Source organism: Ambystoma mexicanum, chromosome 7q (assembly GCF_040938575.1).
Source record: "Ambystoma mexicanum isolate Mex_15411 chromosome 7q, UKY_AmexF1_1, whole genome shotgun sequence".
Classification (NCBI taxonomy): domain Eukaryota; kingdom Metazoa; phylum Chordata; class Amphibia; order Caudata; family Ambystomatidae; genus Ambystoma; species Ambystoma mexicanum.
Genome location: NC_090941.1, coordinates 984,691,265 through 984,711,672, shown reverse-complemented (window position 1 = coordinate 984,711,672; position 20,408 = coordinate 984,691,265). Strand labels below are relative to the sequence as shown.

The 20,408-nt window shown below is 47.0% G+C and overlaps 1 protein-coding gene across 1 annotated transcript in view; it reads right to left on the bottom strand.

Annotated features, from left to right (window-relative positions):
- The window catches only part of ARHGEF17 (Rho guanine nucleotide exchange factor 17), a 1,051,814-nt gene extending 1,031,954 nt beyond the window's left edge, over positions 1–19,860 (bottom strand). Inside the window, exon 1 of the mRNA XM_069640110.1 lies at positions 15,156–19,860. Within this exon, the coding sequence (XP_069496211.1) occupies positions 15,156–18,977 (3,822 nt within the window). The 5' untranslated portion in view covers positions 18,978–19,860. The remainder of the gene's footprint in view (positions 1–15,155) is intronic.
- Between the last annotated feature and the right edge of the window lie 548 nt (positions 19,861–20,408).

Genomic DNA, 20,408 nt, shown 5'->3' with positions numbered 1-20,408 from the left:
AGGCAAGGATCAAATATGAATCATTGCTTCCCTGATGCCGATGAAGACGGGGATCCCCATTCTTTGGTCTTGACTCAAGCCAATAACGAGCCATACAAATAAAAAAATACAACAAAAAAACCAAAAACAAAAAACCTCAAAGAAATCACTCCCCACCTCAATTCCATACATACACACAGCACACCACTTCTTCCCCGCCAAGAGTCTTATGTATTTATTTAATTTGTAAAGCGCACAAGCCCTCAAGGCGCATCAGTCAAACATCAGGGGGCAATAATTCAAATTGGATGCTACTATCCAGCCATAAAAAAAGAAAGTCACTAGCCTATATATATATATATATATATATATATATATATATATATATATATATATATATATATATATATATATATATATATATATATATATATATATATATATATACACACACATACACACACACACTTTTCGTACTCGCCAGGAGTCAAATATCACTAGCCAATGGGCAATTGTAAATGTTGCACCCTGGTTAGACACAACACCACGCCATAAAGGTCTAAACACCACCAATGGTTCATGTCTGCCGTGACATCAGGTCACTAATGTCAGATTCAATAGCTAACCTGGTTACCATCCGAGAAAAAAAGGTTGGCTCTTTGATCCTGAAATCCCTAGAGTCAGTCTGTGCTGTGAAGAGTTGTTGTCTGACAAAGATTCCTGGACTACACTACTTTTGGGATATTCCGTCGCAGGGATTTGTATGAACCTGGGACATTCAAGGCTCATCATTGCAAGAACGGATACTGTTTTCCAGGAGAGGAACACACCAAAGCCAGACCACTCTTAAACTTGTTACACTATGATGTCACAAAAGGATAAGGAAACAGCCAGAAGGGAACAAGCAGTTTCCCTGTTTTGCGAGAACCAAACTGCCTCAGATGTGGGGAAACCAACGGGACCACAGGCAGAGGCACCGCCTAATACAGAAATTAAATTACTAAGAGAATTGGAAAAATTGCAGCGCAAAGAGATTTCAAAATGGTGGGAGGAGTTCTCACTACAGAATTATGTAGATGTGGGGAGAGTGCCGAGGGGCTTACGTATATTGACTACACCCACGTTTGATGAGCAAGACCCTGCAATGTTACATGAATGGGCAGAAGCAAGCGGTTTGTGTTCCGTCTCTTTTCTGAGGATCCTTATCAAATATGCAGGAATGGACAAAGAAAATACTGTCTAAAATACAGGAAGTGGAGGACCAGCTCAACATCATTGATCCGAGTGAAGAGGGGAAAACTATGAGAAATAGTATGGAGAAAAGACACAAAGCATTTGAAGATGATATTAAGTTGCGCAAACAACGTAAATTTTTGCGCGACAAAGAAGACTACGAAAAAGGAAGGGTATTTACCTTCGCCAAACGCTTTGATACCCTCAGACTTAAACTACCTACTGGTCCTCATTCATCAGCAATGCAACTTCCGGCTGCATGCTCATCTTCGGAAGTGGATACCACGGAAAGTGAAAGTGAGCAACCCATACGAAAGCTGAATTTTTTAGAAGAATTGCAGTTGCTGGGGATGGACACACGAAACAGCAACAAAAAACCAAGAGGCAGAGGCAAATCGGTGGGACAGAGAGGAGGAAGAAAACAAGGAGGAGCAACAGGCTCAGACACCAAGGACAAGGACCAGACAGCACGCAAGACCCGCTCTGGTGCCAAGAATTTGTAACAACTAATATGGAAGAACAAGATAAGTCCATCATCAACCTCTCCTCCCACCCTCTTTCAGACGACCAACTTAAAATTCTGAAACTTGGCCTCAACTTTTGCCCGACAAGCCATTACAACTATGCAGAAACACGCATAGACTTTGACAAATATATGCGAAAAGTTAGGCTCAAAAAGTTTTTTGCCATCAACCCGTCTAAAATTACAAGTCCAGAGATTCCAGAGGGTCACACATCTGTTTCTATTCAAGACATGACCACATTTGGCAACCTCATAAGCCTGGGATTGGGTAGTGCACCATCTGATGACAACATAGATCTAGACTGGCATTCCATGAATATACATACGGATTGGCCAGGAACCAGTCAATTGAGGTGTAAATCGAGATTTAATCCCATGTTTAATCCGGGAGGACACATCGAAGCATTTCAGGATTTAGTCATAAATGATTTAAGAAAAATCAGAAAGACCAAATACAACTACAGGGATAACCTCACACATCATGAACTCGGTGTTTTGAAGGATCTTAGTATGTTGTCAGACTGCATTATCAAACCATCTGATAAAGGCACGAATATTGTGGTGATGAACCGTGTTGATTACATCAAAGAGGCGGTGAGACAACTCAATGATCAATCCTTCTATGCGAAATTGGGTAAGGATCCCACTGCAGGTATGAATATGAAACTTTTTGACTTGCTGAATACATATAAAGACCAGGGCTTACTAGACGAAGATATGTGCAAGTACTTGCATCCAAAATTTCCAATAATGCCTACAATCTATTTTTTACCTAAAGTACACAAGAATATGAAGAAGCCCCCAGGACGCCCCATTGTAACACTCTGTGGGGCACTATATGAGAACACCTCAAAATTTGTGGACGAGACTTTGGTGTCCTTCGTAACGATGCTTCCTTCTTATTTGAGAGACACCAAAGATTTTCTGAATAAGATTGATGGAATCACCTGGGAATCAACATACCTGCTCACCACCTTAGATGTAGTCTCCCTATACACCTCCATTAGACATGAAGATGGGTTACGGGCCTGTGAATATTTTCTCCACACTAGGTCTATGAATTTTCTATTACATAGTCGCATGATATTGGATATGATTCACCTTTGTTTAACCAATAACTGTTTTATATTTGATAAAGAGTTTTACATACAGCTCCAGGGCACTGCAATGGGGACAACTTTTGCTCCTTCGTACGCCAATTTATTCATGGGTTGGTGGGAGAAGTTTGTAGCTTGGGGCCCAGAGTACAATGGCTATACATCTAAAATTGTACTCTGGCTGAGGTATATAGATGATCTATTCATTATTTGGGATGGAACCAGCTCCGAGTGGTCAGATTTTGTGAAGAAACTTAACACCAATGAACTAAATCTGCAGTTTACAGAATGCCACAACATGACTGCTATTGTGTTTCTCGATATTCTTGTTAAAGTGGCCTCTGAGGAACTTGTGACGGAACTTTATAGGAAACCGACAAGTTCCAATATACCACTACATGTGAAGAGTAATCATCCCACCTCCCTGAAATGGTCTATACCATATGGCGAATTTATTCGCATAAGAAGGAATTGTTCTAGACTGGAGACTTTTGATGCAGAATGCGGATATATGGCTCATAAATTTAAACAGCGAGGTTACCCCAAGAAGATATTGGAACGAGCATATCACAAAGCAAGGGACCAAGACCGCTCTTTATTATTGACAACTACAGTGTCACCATCATCACAAGAATGTCAGAGTGAAACACGTCTTATTCTTACTTATGGTACGCATTCTCAGAACATACGACAGATTATGAGAAAACACTGGCATGTTCTACAATTGGACGAACACTTGGGAGGGATCCTGGGAGAGAGGATGAACATTACATTCAGACGTTCTGCCTCACTTAAAGACAATCTTGTCTCTAGCTTTATGAGTCCTTCCTCGCTTTCAAGAGGCTCTACCTGGCTACATACATCAAATATAGGCTTTCAAAAATGTAGGAAATGTAAGGCCTGTCTGTTTGCTGAGAATGTCTCCAGTTATGTTCACCCTATTTTGGCCAAAAGTATTCCCATCACATCGCGAATCACCTGTGACACTGAGTACGTTGTTTATGTGCTCGCGTGTCCATGTGGCAAGTGGTACGTTGGGAGTACCATAGGAAGACTTAAGCTGCGGATGTTGCAGCATATTCGAGCTATTAAAAATGTTGATGCATCATATCCTATGGCCTTACACTTTAAAGAAGTACATGTTGGTAAGCTAGATGGCTTGACATACTTTGGCATTCACACCATAGCCAAACACCCCAGGGGTGGAAATAGAGAATTGGCACTGAGACAGTTGGAAACTAAATGCATTCTTGATCTTGACACGAAGAAACCAAGAGGTCATAACTTGGATGAAGAACTTCATACCTTTCTAGGGACCTAATGACAACACTTATCTTCCCTCAATCAAGTTATCAAGAGCTATATAGTTGCTCTTTCCTCCCCCCCCCCTCTTTTTTTTTCCTTTTTTTTTTTTTTTTTTTGGCATGCACAATAGATAAACCTTCCGCTTTGTCTTACCAACACCACGGAAACCTGTACATGCCAGTGGTCCTGGTGCTTTCCCCTTAGGGTTTGAGGCATTGTTTGATTCCGCACTGCTTTAATTTAGGGGCACCCCCCCCTTTTGGGTTTATTATATAGATTATTCTATAGGGCTCATTTGAGTACGTACTCTTTTTCCCTACCCCTAGTACAGCAGAGGTTATATTTTGTTTTTAGAAATGTGATGTAATATTTTTTTTCATCATATCTTTTTCTAATCTTGTTTCATGAAAGTGCGCCTAGGTTTCATACATAATTGGGTATCCTTTATCCAGTCTCTGTCTTGTTATCCCCCTTCTTTTCTTGCCTTTTTATATATCTCTTTTGCACCTAACAAATGATTTTCTGAATTGTAGACCCACAATTATTATATGCTGTGCAAGTATGTTGCTTTCCACTATGCTGACCGTGTGAAATATTTTTAAAGATTGAATCTCTAGTTTAATGTGTATATTGAAAATCAATTTTTTGCTATTTTGCACAAGTTGAAAGTTTACGGGCATTATGCACTTTACATTAGGCACTTGGCACTTTATGCAGGACATGCACTTGGCACTTTACAGCAGCAAGGCAACTAGCACTTTAGAGATCAGGACTAGTTCATTAGGAACCATGCTTTAAGGTTGGTGTAGTCCTATAATTTTGTATAGGGCAATACACCCAACTCTATTTAGTCACACAGCATATGTTTAATTGAGAATTGCATGTAACATTGTTTGTGTATTTCTTTGCCTACAATGGGTCTCTCTAGCAAGACATTAAGCTATGGCAGTAAAATGACATATACACATGGGGTGTTGAATGAGCATATATCTTGGAGGTTGCTACTAATAGTTATGTATGCGAAACGAGAATTATTATATGCATTTTGGATTTTAACATGCTCTTAATATGGTTTTTTTTCTCCCATTTGGAACGTGACGCACTAAGCGCTAATTATCCATTTGGTTATGTAAATTATATTCATGTGAGATGTTCGATAATTGTCCATTTCGGTTTAACGACTGAGCAAGTGTTAATCATGCATGTGTTATCGCTGGGAAAGTGAATTCACATACTAAGTAGCATTTTATATGTGCTCCAACATTGTGGTAATCACAGAGCTTCTTTATACATTCAAAGATGTCTGCCACTGAAATGCAATTCAACCACATTGTTAGAAAGGGATACTTTCTATCTGACACAGAGATCATAGAGACTAAGTACCCTTTTTAAAGTCACCTTGTTTATGTTTGCACTTTCTAACGTGATCAAGCGGTCTGTGGACCGTGAAACGCGTCGTTTTCTGGTTGTTTTTCCTTACCATGCTGACATAAAGAATAAAGCATTGTCAGTCTGGATCAACATTGGTGTGTTTTTACCTCTTTGTAGAGAGCCACTCAGGCATTCTCTACTGTTCTTGGGAGTGCATTTCCGCTGACTTTTTTCCCGGTTCGTTCCAGGATCTGGGAATTGTTTTTTTCTTCAAATATATATATATATATATATATATATATATACACACACACATACACACACACACACTTTTCGTACTCGCCAGGAGTCAAATATCACTAGCCAATGGGCAATTGTAAATGTTGCACCCTGGTTAGACACAACACCACGCCATAAAGGTCTAAACACCACCAATGGTTCATGTCTGCCGTGACATCAGGTCACTAATGTCAGATTCAATAGCTAACCTGGTTACCATCCGAGAAAAAAAGGTTGGCTCTTTGATCCTGAAATCCCTAGAGTCAGTCTGTGCTGTGAAGAGTTCACATGAGGGCTTTCTGTGCAATGTAAAGTAGAGTTGTATAGCACTACGTCTGCTGTTTTGGCAGCCTCTTAGCAACAAACCAGGGAATACATTTGATGAATGAAAGCCTACTGGTGGGAGCATGGAGGGGGGGTGGGGTTTACTGTCACGATCCATGCGTTCTCTATAGGACAGGGTTCTCCAAACCTAGGCTCTCCGGGGTTTCAGACTACCACTCCCAACACCCTAGCAAGCATAGTGGAAGATAAGGGGTCATGACAGGCAGAGTCCAAAACACCTGGTGAGCCACAGGTTGCAGGAAATTCTCGATTGGCCATTTAGAGGCAAAAACAGGGTTCGAAATTGAGGGGACCTGGGAGCTATTTAGTTCCCTCTTGTAAGCTAGAAGAGCCTGGTTAGCATGACGTCAACAGCTGCCAGGAGCGAGTCTTTGCTCGCCAGTGCAACAGACGCGGAGCAAACACACCGATGTGAATTTAGCTCTGCGCATTTGGGAAACAGATCAATGAACACCAGGACACCTCCAGATGACATTTAAAGCACAGGGGCTCATACATAAAAGACAAGGATACAGTTGCATCTTATGTGGAGGTTAGATTTGCAGAACACTATGCGCGAGCTCCTCGTTCTGAGATGGTAGCTCCAATGCTCGAGGCCAAGGGGCTGCTATTAGCACTCGCTTATCCAATCTTATTTTCCATCCTTGCAATTAAAATGTGTTTCGACAATTGCAGCACTGCCCACCTTCAGTCTGGAGAGAGCGAGCTAGGCGCTTAAAATTGAGACCTGTGCGTAAATGCATGAAGCAGCGACAGGCACAGGCCACTCTTCATCACTCAAGCAGAGCAGTCAGTCTCCCTCAAGCAGCTCAGCCAGGCTCACCCAAACAGCTTAACCAGTCTCCCTCAAACAGCACAGCCAAACAGCTCAACCAGTCTCCCTCAAACAGCACACCCAAACAGCGCAGCCAGTTTCCCTCAAACAGCTCAGTCAGTCTCACGCCGAGTACAGAGAAACCATTGAAGCGGGTTCGTTTCGCCAATTTCCACGCCATCCCCCGAGTTACAGAGGTGCTCCCAAGGGTCGGAAGAAACCTCCTTCCCATCTGCCAGGGGAAAAACTTCCACTCCCAAACACAAGTCTTTAATGTTGTAAATATTTAAGGCCAGGCAGATCCCAGCCATAAAAGGACAATACGCTGGCAGACGCGTTTTAATCTGCTCCAGGAAGGAAGCAGTCCAGCAAGTCCGCATTTCTAGAACACTGCGCACAGTCGCGTCATCATTCACCGCACCGCTGGCGCTCCGCTCATCCAATTCAACTTCCTGCAGTTTCCATGGTCAATCGTGGGCACTGGGTTTCTCATTTTCTAACAGGCAATCGGGACGGAGTGCTGGCGCTGGGAACATGAGTCACAGAGAATGGCAAAAATAGAGGACACTGCGATTATGTGCGAGAGACTCCAATGCCAGCCGATTACAATCACAAATACGCATGCGAGACCACAAGGCGGAAAGGGGGCTAGGAGTACAGTCGGCTCCACGCGATCCAGGCACTACCCCGATACACGGCTTGAACCCCCCCCCCAGTCGCAGGGGCTGCCACAGGACTCGTGCCAGGTAATTTCATCTATACACGGTGCCTGCAGAACTCGCAAAGGAGGCCGTCCTTGGCGCAGTGCAGGTGTTCACAAGGGCACGTGCCGTTACCAGGCCAAATCAGCTGTGTAGAACATGAACTCCACGTGACCCGCTGAAGGAGTGGGGGCCATTTAGATGATATCTTATGGTCAATTTATGGTGGAAGGACCCTCATTTCAACTGTATTCTTCTGTAAAGCCAGCTCTCCTTCACCTGGACTGCTAGGGCGCATCATGTTGGTTTATCATGGTCCCGTTTTATTGGTGCTCCCGTGTTTTTTGTAACCAACCCCAGGGCAGTTTCTAGTCCATTTGGTGCCCAGGGGGAAACACTAAAATGCGCCCCCCCCTACCTCCGTGCGCAACATGAGCCACTCCCCAACTACACTGCAGGGTTAAGTAACTTCTACCCTGCGTCAATTAATCATTGCTATACAAATAACAGGTTTTATTACATTGTGATTCAATAACTTTGCAGTAATTCCTCAGACACAGTCGAGTACATAAACAGTACACACTAGTCTTGATTTTTAAAGATTTGTGTCAATTGTTGGTCTATGTTAAGGGCACACTCCTTGACTTTGCTGCTGCAAAAGCATTTATTGCTCACCCCACCAAAAGCCTCGGCTCCTTATCGATTCCCCCAGACCCTGCCTCCTGGACCTGCAATCTCTCTATTTTGATAACGTTTAAAAATGTACCTGGAACGAACAAAAACATGTCTTTCTCTGAGGCCTGGTGGGTGCCGCGTTGTTGGCCGATGCTCCGTGCGCACCTGTGGCGCTGGCCGTTATGTGCACTTGCACCGTTCCGGAAGGTCACTTTAATTAAAAAACATTGTTCACTAGCGCATCTCACGTTGCCAGTCCCTCATTTCGATCACACCCATCTCCGTCACGGTTGTTGCCTACTCCTGTTACATCATCTTCTCCTCCTCCTCATCATCATCATCGCTTCATCTCAATTGCAGGAAAATGGGAGTGTGACATTGTGCCTGAAGGCATCTGAGTTTCCTCTTCAAGAGACCCACATAATTGATAGTATTCCAGGTCTTTAAGTGGGCCTCACTGTATGTCTTGGCAGTAACGTTATGGCTCTGCTTGGCAAACAGAGCTGGAAATGGAAAAATGTACTCTGGGAACCCTTTCCTCCTGCGGTTTTGGGGGGGGGGGGTGTAAAGGTAGGGAGAGGAGAATGTGGGGAGAAGTAACTTGGCCAAAAAAGCTAGCAAAAAGTTGGGGGGTGGGGGGGACGGGGGTGTTTGGTCCCTCCACCCCCCTCCCAACTTTCATAGCACACCATTTTGTCCCCATTCATTTGGCTGGGGCACCTTTTCTCCAGATGTCATGTCCCTTCGAACATTTTCAGCAAAGTTACTCCACTGATTAGGTGGGTTGAGAATGGGCATCAGCTGACCTGGGCATCAGCAGACCTGGGCATCAGCAGACCTGGTTTGAGCTGAGAGACATGCAGCATTGTAAATGGAGGACATGCCTAAAATCACATGCAAACTCGCTCTACTGCTTCCATACCCAACAGCCATCCTCCTTCCTGTGGGAGACATCGTATTATTCACAGGTAGGGCATGGCTCCGGCATTTGTAGCAGTCATCGGTTGAGCTAGGGTAATTCGCACAACCGTGCATAATGTTTATGCTTGCTGCACACACCACATTTATAGAGTATGTCATGTTATGTTTGCAGAAGATCTCTTCATGCCCTCGTGGCGATACACAATGAACGGGTGTGTGCAATCCAACACATTCATCACAAGCAATTCCATAACCCTCCCCCCCTGACCCTCCCTTTTGTTTCACGCGGTTCAATTTTACTCCCAGGAAACTTTGTCCCCAGAGCTGGAGATGGGCACCTTGAGCTGCAGCAGCGCCCCAACAGCACTTGTGCTTTAAATGAATGCACGGCCATAGGGTTCCTTGCGCGACAGTGGACCCGAACCAAAGCAGTGAATTGTAGCAGGACCTCTGAAGTGGCACCTTAAACTGCACCAAAGTCCATGTAGGGGCACCCAGAACAGGAGAAGGATCACAGCGAAGGCTATGTGACTGACAACAAGGCCCCCCGAAAAAGCATCAGGAAAGGCAGCACTGCAGGCGCCGTAGTATGCCCTGCAAAGGACCATTCTACTAGAGCACCAGTGTTTTAGCCAGAAGATGGTTTTGTCGGGTGAGTGCTCGCTACCGATCTGTTCTGTGCGTAACGATAGGTCCGTTTTGAACCACAGCCTTCCAACCAGGGGCGTTGCTAGGGGGGGGCTAAGGGGGCTATAGCCCCTGATCTTTTGGTTGTAGCCCCGGATAGAATCTCAGGAGCTACAGCCAAAAGACTAGCTAGCCCCCAGTCCCAACAGTTCCGACATCAACTTAGCCCTGGGTCTTTTCCAGACCTAGCAACTCCCCTGCTTCCAACCTATTCAGGCTAATGAAGTGACCACCAGTGAGTTGACTAATTCTAACAATCATTATTTAAGCACCAAAAGGGTTTGTGTGGTGTGCTCCATAAGGAACAACCACTCGTTTTGTGACGACTTGTAATGTGCATTTGCCAGCAGGGTAGGAAATGAGCCTGAACAAGATGGAGATGAGGCTCGGGGGTTAGCCTAGGAAACTCCCAGATCGGATTCCATGTCGAGCTCTCACGCGCGAGTTGCCCACGCTTCAGAAGACTCGGCATGCAGAAACAGCCAAAACTTCACCTCCTTTTCAGAAGGTGTCCAAATTTGTATACATGATTTGCAATTTACAGAAATGTAGGGCGAGTATTGTGACCAAATAAGAGCGTAGTGCAACTTCGATTACTCGCTTAAAAAAAAAAAAGGATTTCTTGCTGAATCACTGCCAAAGACAGGTTTCAAAGAAAAATCCTGGGCCTTTGTTTCCAGAATGCTCCTTGCTTTTCTGGCCAAGTTACTTCTCCCCACATTCTCCTCTCCCTACCTTTACCCCCCAAAACCGCAGGAGGAAAGGGTTCCCAGAGTACATTTTTCCATTTCCAGCTCCGTTTGCCAAGCAGGGCCATAACGTTACTGCTAAGACATAAAATGGAAACAGTTGGAAAATTAGGAGTACGTGGGCAAATTCCTATACCCAAGCCCAGATTTCAGTGCAAAGAACAGATGCGAGGACACACCGCCTGCATATACATCAAGTGGCCGAAGGCACACCTTGTGAATACTTTTTTTATTGCACCAATAGCACATTTACAACTACAATTAAGCCATTAACACTCAGAAAAGTATTAAAAAAGAACACTAGCAGGCCCTAAACCACTCAGTTAATGCTATGGCTTGATAGGACTAGCTCAAATAGATCCCACGAAGACCTATTTTGGGCAGGGAGGAGCAGGTAGTGGGTGGGAATGATCACAAGGATTAGCACGGCATTGGGTGGGTGAATAACCAAACCCCACCCACAAACTCTGTATTCCTCCTCCTCACAACCAATCGCGCTCCTCGCGGTATGTCATTGCAACAGCTTCAGTTTATAAATCCACGTAACACCAACAAAAAAAAAGAAAAGAAAACAAAATCCAGAAAGGTTGATATGGGAAACGTTGGCGATCTACAACAGTGACTGAAATAATAAACACCACGTTCCCCTTTGTCCTGTAGAAATACTACCTCCTTTGCGATCGTGACACAGTGGGGTGCGTGGAAAGGGACTGGAGTAAGATTTTGCAAAGACATAAAGGAACACCACCATTAATAAAACTGTTGCAGCGGTCTCTGAAAAGTGCCGATTACTATCAAATCAATTAGTTATCTCTTCTTCACGGTGGAATCCAAACACACTTTCAAACCAACGCAGAACCCTTCCCACCCCCTCTCTTTAAACGTTATTAGTATTTATGAAGCAAACACTTACTTCATCTGAAAGGAGCATCATGGTGCAGGAGGGCTGATCAATACGGCTGCAGTGTCGGATTCCAGAAACCATCACAAAGGATTTCGGTGTAACACTACAACAAATGGTGGCCCGGTTTCAGAGAGTCTCAAGTAACATTACGTGGGTCAGAGAGGCAGAGGCAGCACCTGCTGCCAGAGACTCTCTGACTTACGCGATACTTGGGTCAGAGAGGCAGCACCTGCTGCCCTCTACTCGCCCACGGGCAAATCTCCCCCCTCCAAAGCAATCACACCCAATAGTGAAATTTCGCCTCCCAGGGCGAATGCCCCCCCCCCCCCGGGGCAATTGCGCCCCAGGCAGCTGCCCGCTTCGCCCGGCCCTGACCAGACCCCCGCTTGTACTTTTTCCTTTGAGTGCCAAGAAGAATTTGGGGGAACGTGGCACTCTTATACAACAGTAAAGTCCGAATCAAAAAACTTGGGGCAGAATGAGTCTGTGGGGTTGCTTACCTAAGGACGGATTACAACATCACATGGCTTATCTCCGTTTGGTGAGCCATAAGTGACAAGCGTGGATGGCCTTATGAGCCGTAGCATCCCTGGCAGGAAATCAAAGGCTGCTCCTCCTCCTATCTCCCCCAGCACGCGGCCCGAGTCATGCAACCGGGGGTCAGAAGAGCACCACATTTTTCAATAGGCATGGCAGGCACCCTATTGTCAGTGGTGGAAATAAAAACTAATGGGTGGGCGATCCCACAACGACTGGTGTGGGGGTGGAGTTTGGGGGTGCCGAGAAGGCAGTTGACCTCCGATCAAAGAAAATTTCAAAAATAGCAGCGCTGTTTTAAACTATTTCTTTCATGCTGCTACTTTTCCAAACTATAAGCCAATTCCACTTTAAACCACTTCCACGGCATTGGTGAGGAGTTATTCCGCTATGCAGATAATAGTTTTGAACAGTGTTGCGGAGTACATATTCTTTAAAATGCACAATTTGCATCCCATTTATTTTTTTTAAACTCTCCCTTGTGTACTATTAAAACTGGGTGAATTCTGTTTGCCATAAGCAATGTTTTATTTTACTTGATCCACAGCACAGCTCCTGCAGCTCCCCTCTGAAAGCAGTTGGGTGGCTGCATCGTGTGTGATAGCTTCGATGTTAATAGGGGTATTTATTTATTCGGATACAAACATTTCATAAATAAATTGTTTGGATCCATGTATCCGACAAACCATGATTAAATTTAAAAAAACGGGTCGTGGATGAGGACTAACTTCCTCTTGTGACCCCTTGCATGGTGTCACCAGAGGAAGTTACAGATTGCTCGTGGACACTTTGTTTTTTTCCCCCACCGATGACTCTGGCTGGATCCCGGGATCCGGCTTCACATCTGGTGCCGGATCTCGGATCCAGCGAGAGCCAGCCTGAACACCAGCCCTGCCTATTGTTATTAAATGCGCTCGGCTGGGTGGCTGCCGCACCTTCCACCACGCCAGCTCAGGAGAAACCGGGAAAGACGCTCCTGAGTGGGTCTGGCGGGGGTATAATGGCAGGGCGGCCCCCCAACCTGCCTCAATGCCAGCTCTGGTGGCAAGGCCTTATATTTTCATCCTAAATTACAAAGCAAGTCATTGTAAGCTCCACCCACTCCCAGCAAGTAAGGGCTACGCATTTACATTGCCAGGTAAGCATTACTAACCGTACACAATGGGGTTGCTAAAACCTTTCATTTTATAGTGTGAAAATAACCATTTACGAAATCCTAATACCAGGAGTAAGCAAGGAGACCACATTGGAGAAGGCATTTACTGAGCCTGCATGCTAATGTAGTATTAGTGCCTTCTGTGGAGGGCTGTACTGACCAATACATGCCCAAGCTGAAGAGGAGGGTCTACAACGAGGAGATTGACATATTACTGAACCTATGCCCTTCTTGGGGGGGAACTATACTACGCAGTTACCAGAGACCACTCATTGCGAGCCGAGCACTCAAACCTGAAAAGAAAGAGTGAGAGCCAAGGCCAAAAGGAGGAACACTGATGCTGGCACAGAGGGCACACATACCTCCCATTAGGAGACCCAGTGCTACTCATTCTTCAAATCAGGCCACACTTTTTCAATTTTCCAATACAGCATTACAGTCAAGGCATGGGGATTTAACACATGTTATTGGCCCTCACACAAGTAATGTGCCCGAGGGAAAGCCTAGGGCAGATAACGAAGTGGGGGTTGGGGGCGGTGGTCATGCCTCCACCTCCCCAATCCTCTCCCCCGCTCTCTTCAGGCTGCAATTCCAGTACAATTTGGCAAAATCATAAAAACAGGTGTGCAAGAAAACAGTTGGAGAAGGTCCTCAGTACCAACGGGCTATAGATGCAGAGTGATGGGCGAGTACAGCAAGACTTGTTAACAATGGTTAAGGAAGGACCTCTGCTCCCCCATTGGTTACAATAACCCAGGAACATTCCGAGGTTATAACATGCAAGACCGTCATACTTCACTCTGGATAAACATTGCAATTCCTGATTCCCACATGACAATCTCATGATTGAAAAGTACGTGGTGATAAAACCATTCTTGGCATCGGAGCACTTGCAAAAAATGTGCACAACAGGGACACACCCCGGTACAGCTAAACGGCCAGGCTATTATGCAAGTCTATGCAAAAAGGACGAGCATACTCGTCCTTGCCACTAAAGGTGTTGGCGCCTCGCTTTCAAAACAAAACGAACTGGTTAAGTTTAAGTGACCAAACCTCTGCATTGTGGACGGATTACAAAATTAAATGCATTTCTCCAGAACCGTGCCATCTCGGTAACAGAGCAACAAGTCTGACACCACAAATAAACCACTTGTTCAACCTCCACCGAGGGCTACACATGCATGACCCGGACACCAGTGTCCCTTTGGTGTGCTACAACTACAAGACCACAAAGCACACCATTGACAAAAGGCGGAAATAGCATCCAGATAGGAAACAAACACGTGATTAAGGAATAGACGAGCCAGTCCTTAAGTCCACGTGGTAGAATTCCATTGTTTTTTTTGTTAATGTCTTCTCTTTAAGGGAGAGATAAGCGGACCAACAAAACATAGATGACCCTTAAGCCTTAACTGTGCTGGATGCCAGGAAACCTGGCATAGCAGGTTTGCTGCACTGCTCCCTTCAGGGGTACGAGGGAATTGCACATGGTCTTTCCTCTTAAGTGATGGCAAAGGAGAGCTACAAAAAACAAAGGAATGCTACACCCAGCTATGCGCAATGGTTAGGCAGGCCCAAGCATTTGCAGCCACTACTTTCCTAACATCAAGCACATGAAAGACCCAGCATTCAAATAGCATTCTGTAGAAGACACCTTTATATGAGTATCCAACTTGCACAACACCATGTCTGCAAATACACAGGGTCACTGTGTGGAAATCACACACACACAAAAAAACCTCTTGAAAGCCACCATTTTCAATTAATTCCGCATTGGAAAATGAACTGAATTGGTACCAGAACACATGTAGGTTAAACTGCGCACGTGCGCGCATTACGCGTACATTCTTGAAAAACATTGCCAATTGGCGGTTCTTACCACGTGAGGCTTGATTTTGCTGCAAGTGGTGGTAGCCTCTTCAAGCTGCTTAGGGGACTTAAGCAGCTTGGGCGCTTCGGTGGTTGGTGTGGAAGGGGTAGACCGGGCCATATCCAGAGAGTTGAGGGCCTCAGAGTCTGCGGTGTTAAGAGCCAACATGTACTGCTTAGTAACATCCTCCAAGGTGGGGGTTTGGAGAACAGGGTAAGACTTGATTGATGGCCTTGAAGGTTCTGGGATACCGACGAGGACCCCTGGATTTCCAAAAACACCCGATCCAGGGGATGCAATCGGCATAAATGTTGCGGGCTCGCTTGTGTGCCTTACGTGCTTGGATGCGGGTCTTGCCCTCCCTAGGGTAGTCTGACTCAAAGCCAAAGTCTCATCTCTTTCACTTTCCTGTTGAGTAACGCGGTTTGTACGCTTCTTTGAGCTGCGTCTAGCCATCCTCGGAGACAGGATTTCGGCGAGCTTGGGGTCAAAGCTGAAGTTCTGGTTCACTCCTGCTTCATTTTCACTAGAGTATGTGGTGGGCAAGACATGCTCAGACTGGGAGCGCGGCCTTACAGAGATCTTCCCCAGTTCTTCGAGTTCCCCCAACTCATCTCTCTGCTCCGAAAGTATAGGCTCACTGCTGGAGGGAGGGATGGGCTGGTCCATCTCATTAATAGGCTCACTAGGACCATCAAACCCCGCCGATGACAACTCTCCTCGGCGACTTGGGTCGCTAAAGGACTTCTTTTTAATGGTCTTACCATTGCCCTTCTCGTCAATCACTTTGTCCATGGTGCCAGGTTGACGAACAATGTTCTGCATGACTGCGTTATAATCTTTTAAGCCATCGCTGCAGACAGACAGATCACTAGCCGCACTTCCCGTGCATTCGGACAATGCAGTGGCTGATGTTTCTGGGATGCCGGGCTTCGAATTCAAAGACCCAAGGAGGTTGCTATCCACAGAAAAGTTTTTGGCCTCATCCGTGATGGAGCACCTCCTGTGAGGCATCGGGTCACTTAAAGATCTGTAGGTTTCCCCACTTGACTCTCCATTGCTTGAATCAGAGCCGTTGGTGCCAATGGATGGGAATTTTCTCCTACGGCGGATGGTACCCGGTGTTGATGGTGCTTCCATTTGTCCTGGAGCAACATTTTTACACACAGACTCCTCCCCACCTGCAGCACTCTCCAAATGTGTTCTAGCGACAGGTATCAGCGGTGATAACTCTTTCTTGAGGCTGATATAGGGTTCCTCCTCCGTTGTAGCAACACCCACCACTGTCCACACAGTAAGGGGCTGGCCACTGTCCTTGTACTCGCTATTACCAGGGCCACTTTCAGGCTCTGTGACAATCCCTTCATCTGTCATACTGGATTCATGACCAGATAACTCTTCCATAGACTTCCCACAGGACAAATTCTCTTCAGAGTCCGCTTTCTTTAGAAACAAATCGTGATCCTCATCATCAAAAACAGCCGCATCAGACTTATTTCGCCGTTCCATGAACTCATCTTTAGTTTTCAAACTTCTGCTGTCCTTGTGCTCAGTATTAAATTGATAATCATGCTCTGTACCAATCAGGCTGATGTTTTCAAAGACCTGCCTTGCCTCTTGGACGTACTGATCCTGAATGACATCCGCTAAGAGATCACGTTCGGTCCTTCGGTCCATGCCCACACCTGAAGTAAGGGCATCGTTATCCTCGGAGCTGGCCAACATTAGTTCCGAGGAGCTTTGCTTTAAAGTGCTCTGAACATAAAGTCTGTGCGATCCTGGTTTGTCTGAATACGTGAAGGACTTGGCACGCCGCAATGTCGCAGTCAGATCTTTTAGCGTTGGACGACTGCTTCCGGCCAACTGGTGTGTACCCTGTAGTGGGTTTCTCCCTACCTGAGAGTGCCCAGTAGTACCGTGACAGCTTTCATATCCTTTGCCACCGAGGGCATACCCATCCTGATCAATGGCCCCTCTACCTTGCTTTTTCACTTTCAGATCTGAAAGGTCCGACTTGAGGAAGTTCAGGAGCGTGAGAGTTTCTGATGCTATGTCAGGATTTGACATAGACTTGGTACTCTTGGATTTTTCATGCTCAACAGCAGTCGAGTAGTGCAGGCTTCGGCCCAGGCTTTCATTTTTTACTTTGACCGTTTCTACAGGAAGCTTTGACCGGTTCCGCATGTGCGGCCTTGAGGCACTATCACTTTGGCCAAAACTTGTCGACCTGTACATTCCAAAAGAACCCTGGAAGCTTCTACTCGGCCCCAAATAGGTCTCGTCATCCTTGAGAGTCTCAGTGCTGGAGTATCGGCTGCTGTTCTTGGAGCCACATGGGCTAGGCATGAAGGGCGGGATGTTGACTTTGGCCACGCGCGACACAATCGGCACTGGAAGCGTGGAACCCAACGGGATGGGACCAGCAGTCAAAGGGACGCCACATTCCAAGGGTCCCCTGAAGCCATGTTTGTGGATCTCGTGCTGCCCAGTTCCTTGGCGGTTCCCCACAAGGGAAAGGCCTTGATTGGTTTCGTAGGGAAAGGCAGCATTTAGACTTCCTCCACTGTGTTCTGTAACACAGGTTTTACCCACGGAGGAGGATTTCATCGCATCAGTGTGACGAAGCTGGTCTGGGGACCTTATATCATGCTCTCTTTGGTGCCGTCCAATGAAGTCAGCCATAGCCTGTCCATCGCTGTCATCGGACTCGTCGCCTTTTGTAACCCCCGCGTCCCTCTTTTTCCTCCGCACAGACCGCTTCCTGATATTTTCCCTGAGGACACGATGGTGGCCCTCATTCTCAGATCCGGAGGACCTGTCCAGTGATTTAACCCTGGTGCCATTCCTGTGGTGCTGGGTACCTTTCTTGTGCAGCTCTTCCTCGCTGGAGCTATGCCCCAGACTGGCAGTGGGGGAAGGCGAGACCTGCGACTTGGTAGAACTATGCCAGGAATGTAAACCATGTGACGACATACTTGACCCCTGCTTGGGTACAGGGCATGGCAGAGAGTGTGCCTTCAGGGTGAAGGGGATACAGCTGCGGGGAGGCGGAGGAGGGGGCTTGGGCTTCCCTGCCCCCCTCTGCTCAGGGTCATTGCTGCTGCACAGGCTGCCTTCAGGTGTGTTGCTGTTGGAAGATCCCCTGCCTTCACTCTCCAACCCTTTGTGCCTGGCAGAGACCGCCCCTGGCAGGCTGTCCTCCGAGCTGTGGTTGCTGGTGGCGCACTCTGCCCATTGGTACTTGTGCTCGGGATAGGGGTCTCTCGTAGGCTGCCAGGGCGGTCTCCCATCCTCCGTCGCCCTGGGGTGCCTCCGGAAACTCTCCCCAAACAGCTTGCGCATCTCGGTGACACTTGGCCAGTGGCCTGCGGCCTCGGCGCTTGCCTCCTTGGGGTCCGCCTTGCGCTGCGTCTCCGCGGCCAGCTCATCTACGGGACTCTCGGGGCTTCGGGCCCTATCGACTGGGGAGCAGGCAGAAGAGGGCTCTGGCGAGACACAGGGGGATGCCGCTGGAACGCGGCCCTGTGCCGCCCTGTGGGCACCGCTGAAACGCTCAGACAGCTGTCTCACGGACGGGGAGTGCGAGCGAGACGGCCGCTTGGTCTCCGGGCTGGGAGTGCTGCCGCCGCTGGCAGTGGAGATTTTGGACAGTTTTCTGGACACACTTGGAGACCTCAGAGGAGCCCGGTGCGTTTTTTCACATGGGGGCTGGACGAGAGCCTCGGGCACCCCTCCCTCTGCCAGGGCTCGCTTGGCACTCCAGTTCTCCAGCCTCTTGAAGGAGACGCTCCTGTAAATGCGAAATCTTCCCCCGGCCTCCCCCTCTGCCATGTTTCAAAACAGCCCCCTTTGCTTCCGACCCTGCCAGCACAGCACCCCTTTCCAATGACTTAAAAAACGCAATCCCAAAATCCAGCGGGAAAATAAACTCCTTGTAATCCAAAAGTACACACAAAAATGTTTAAAAACAAATAAACAGTCCAAGTTCACTTAGTAGAAAATAAAAAGCCATGTCTTTACAATGAATGCTAAAAGTAGCTCGAGGTGTCTTCTTTTCCAGAAACTCCTGGCTTGAGGGGGGTTCAACCAACGTTTCATTCACCTCTGACCTCTTTCACAACCAGATCACCCCAATCTGCGTCCCATTTTTTGTTTCCAGAAATCCATCGCCTTGCCCCAAGTTCTTGTGCATTTGATGCCAGGAGGGTTGGGGGGGCCTTGGCTCCCAGCCTGCCCTTTTTTCCAGTTCACTTCCCCAAATGCTCCATCATCTGCTCCCGCGGCTTCAGGCATTGCCCGCCAGAGTTCTGGCTCCCCTCCTGGAAGTTTTGGAGCTCACGTCGCCGGGTCTTTTCCTCTCTTCTTGTGAGTGCAAGAAGTGTGCCCTCAGGGGCCGGGCTTCCTCCGGGAGGGGGCCGTCCCGGGAAGAGGGAGACATTTCTTGTCAGAACTCACCGCCCCGTAGATCCCCCCCGGGGTCCTGCACGCCGATCACCCCCTTCTTCCTGCAGGGAGGTACGGTATCCATGCGAAACCATTGGGCGCCGGACGGACGGTCCAGGTGTCCCCAAGCTCAGCGTAGGCGTGCATCCTGAACTCTTCAAACTCCAGCCCAACTTTATTCAACTCATCTGCACACAATGCAGCCTGCGGCCGAGAGTTCCGCAAGTAAAATACGACCACTGCCTGAATCAAATCCCTTCACTCGGCTCGGGCCGGCGGGCGGTAAAACCCGGAGTGGAGTTCTGGAAAACGCGTCCCATGTGGGAGTGGTACAAGAAGAGGGCAGGGCCCTCTAACAAGTTGTAACAGTAGCACCCCCTCCCTCCCTACAGATGCCGCCACCCCCTCCCATCGTTGTTATTTGCACGATGTGATTTACTTTGATCCCAAACAAAGCATGTGTGCTTTCCCACAGAATTGGAAATAGCCGGCAGTGCAAACTTTCTGATGAGTCCCTGCGTTGTTCTCCGCTTTTGATGTTTCTTAAGAGAGAACTTGGTTGTTGAGGGAAAACCACATTTTTATGTGCTTCTGGCCCCTCGTGGTAAACCTCAGTATTACAGCCGAGTCAAAGCGAAGTTATTCCTTAAGGGCACTTATTTTTATTAAGTTAAGTCCCGATTCAAAGGCAGGCACGAGCTGTGGTTGAAGTGAACAGGAGCTAACCGGAACAGAGTACCGTTAGTTCTATTTTTTTTTACTGTTAATACATTTTACAACTATTTCACCCCTCCAGAAGGGTTCTTTTTGAAGTTAAAA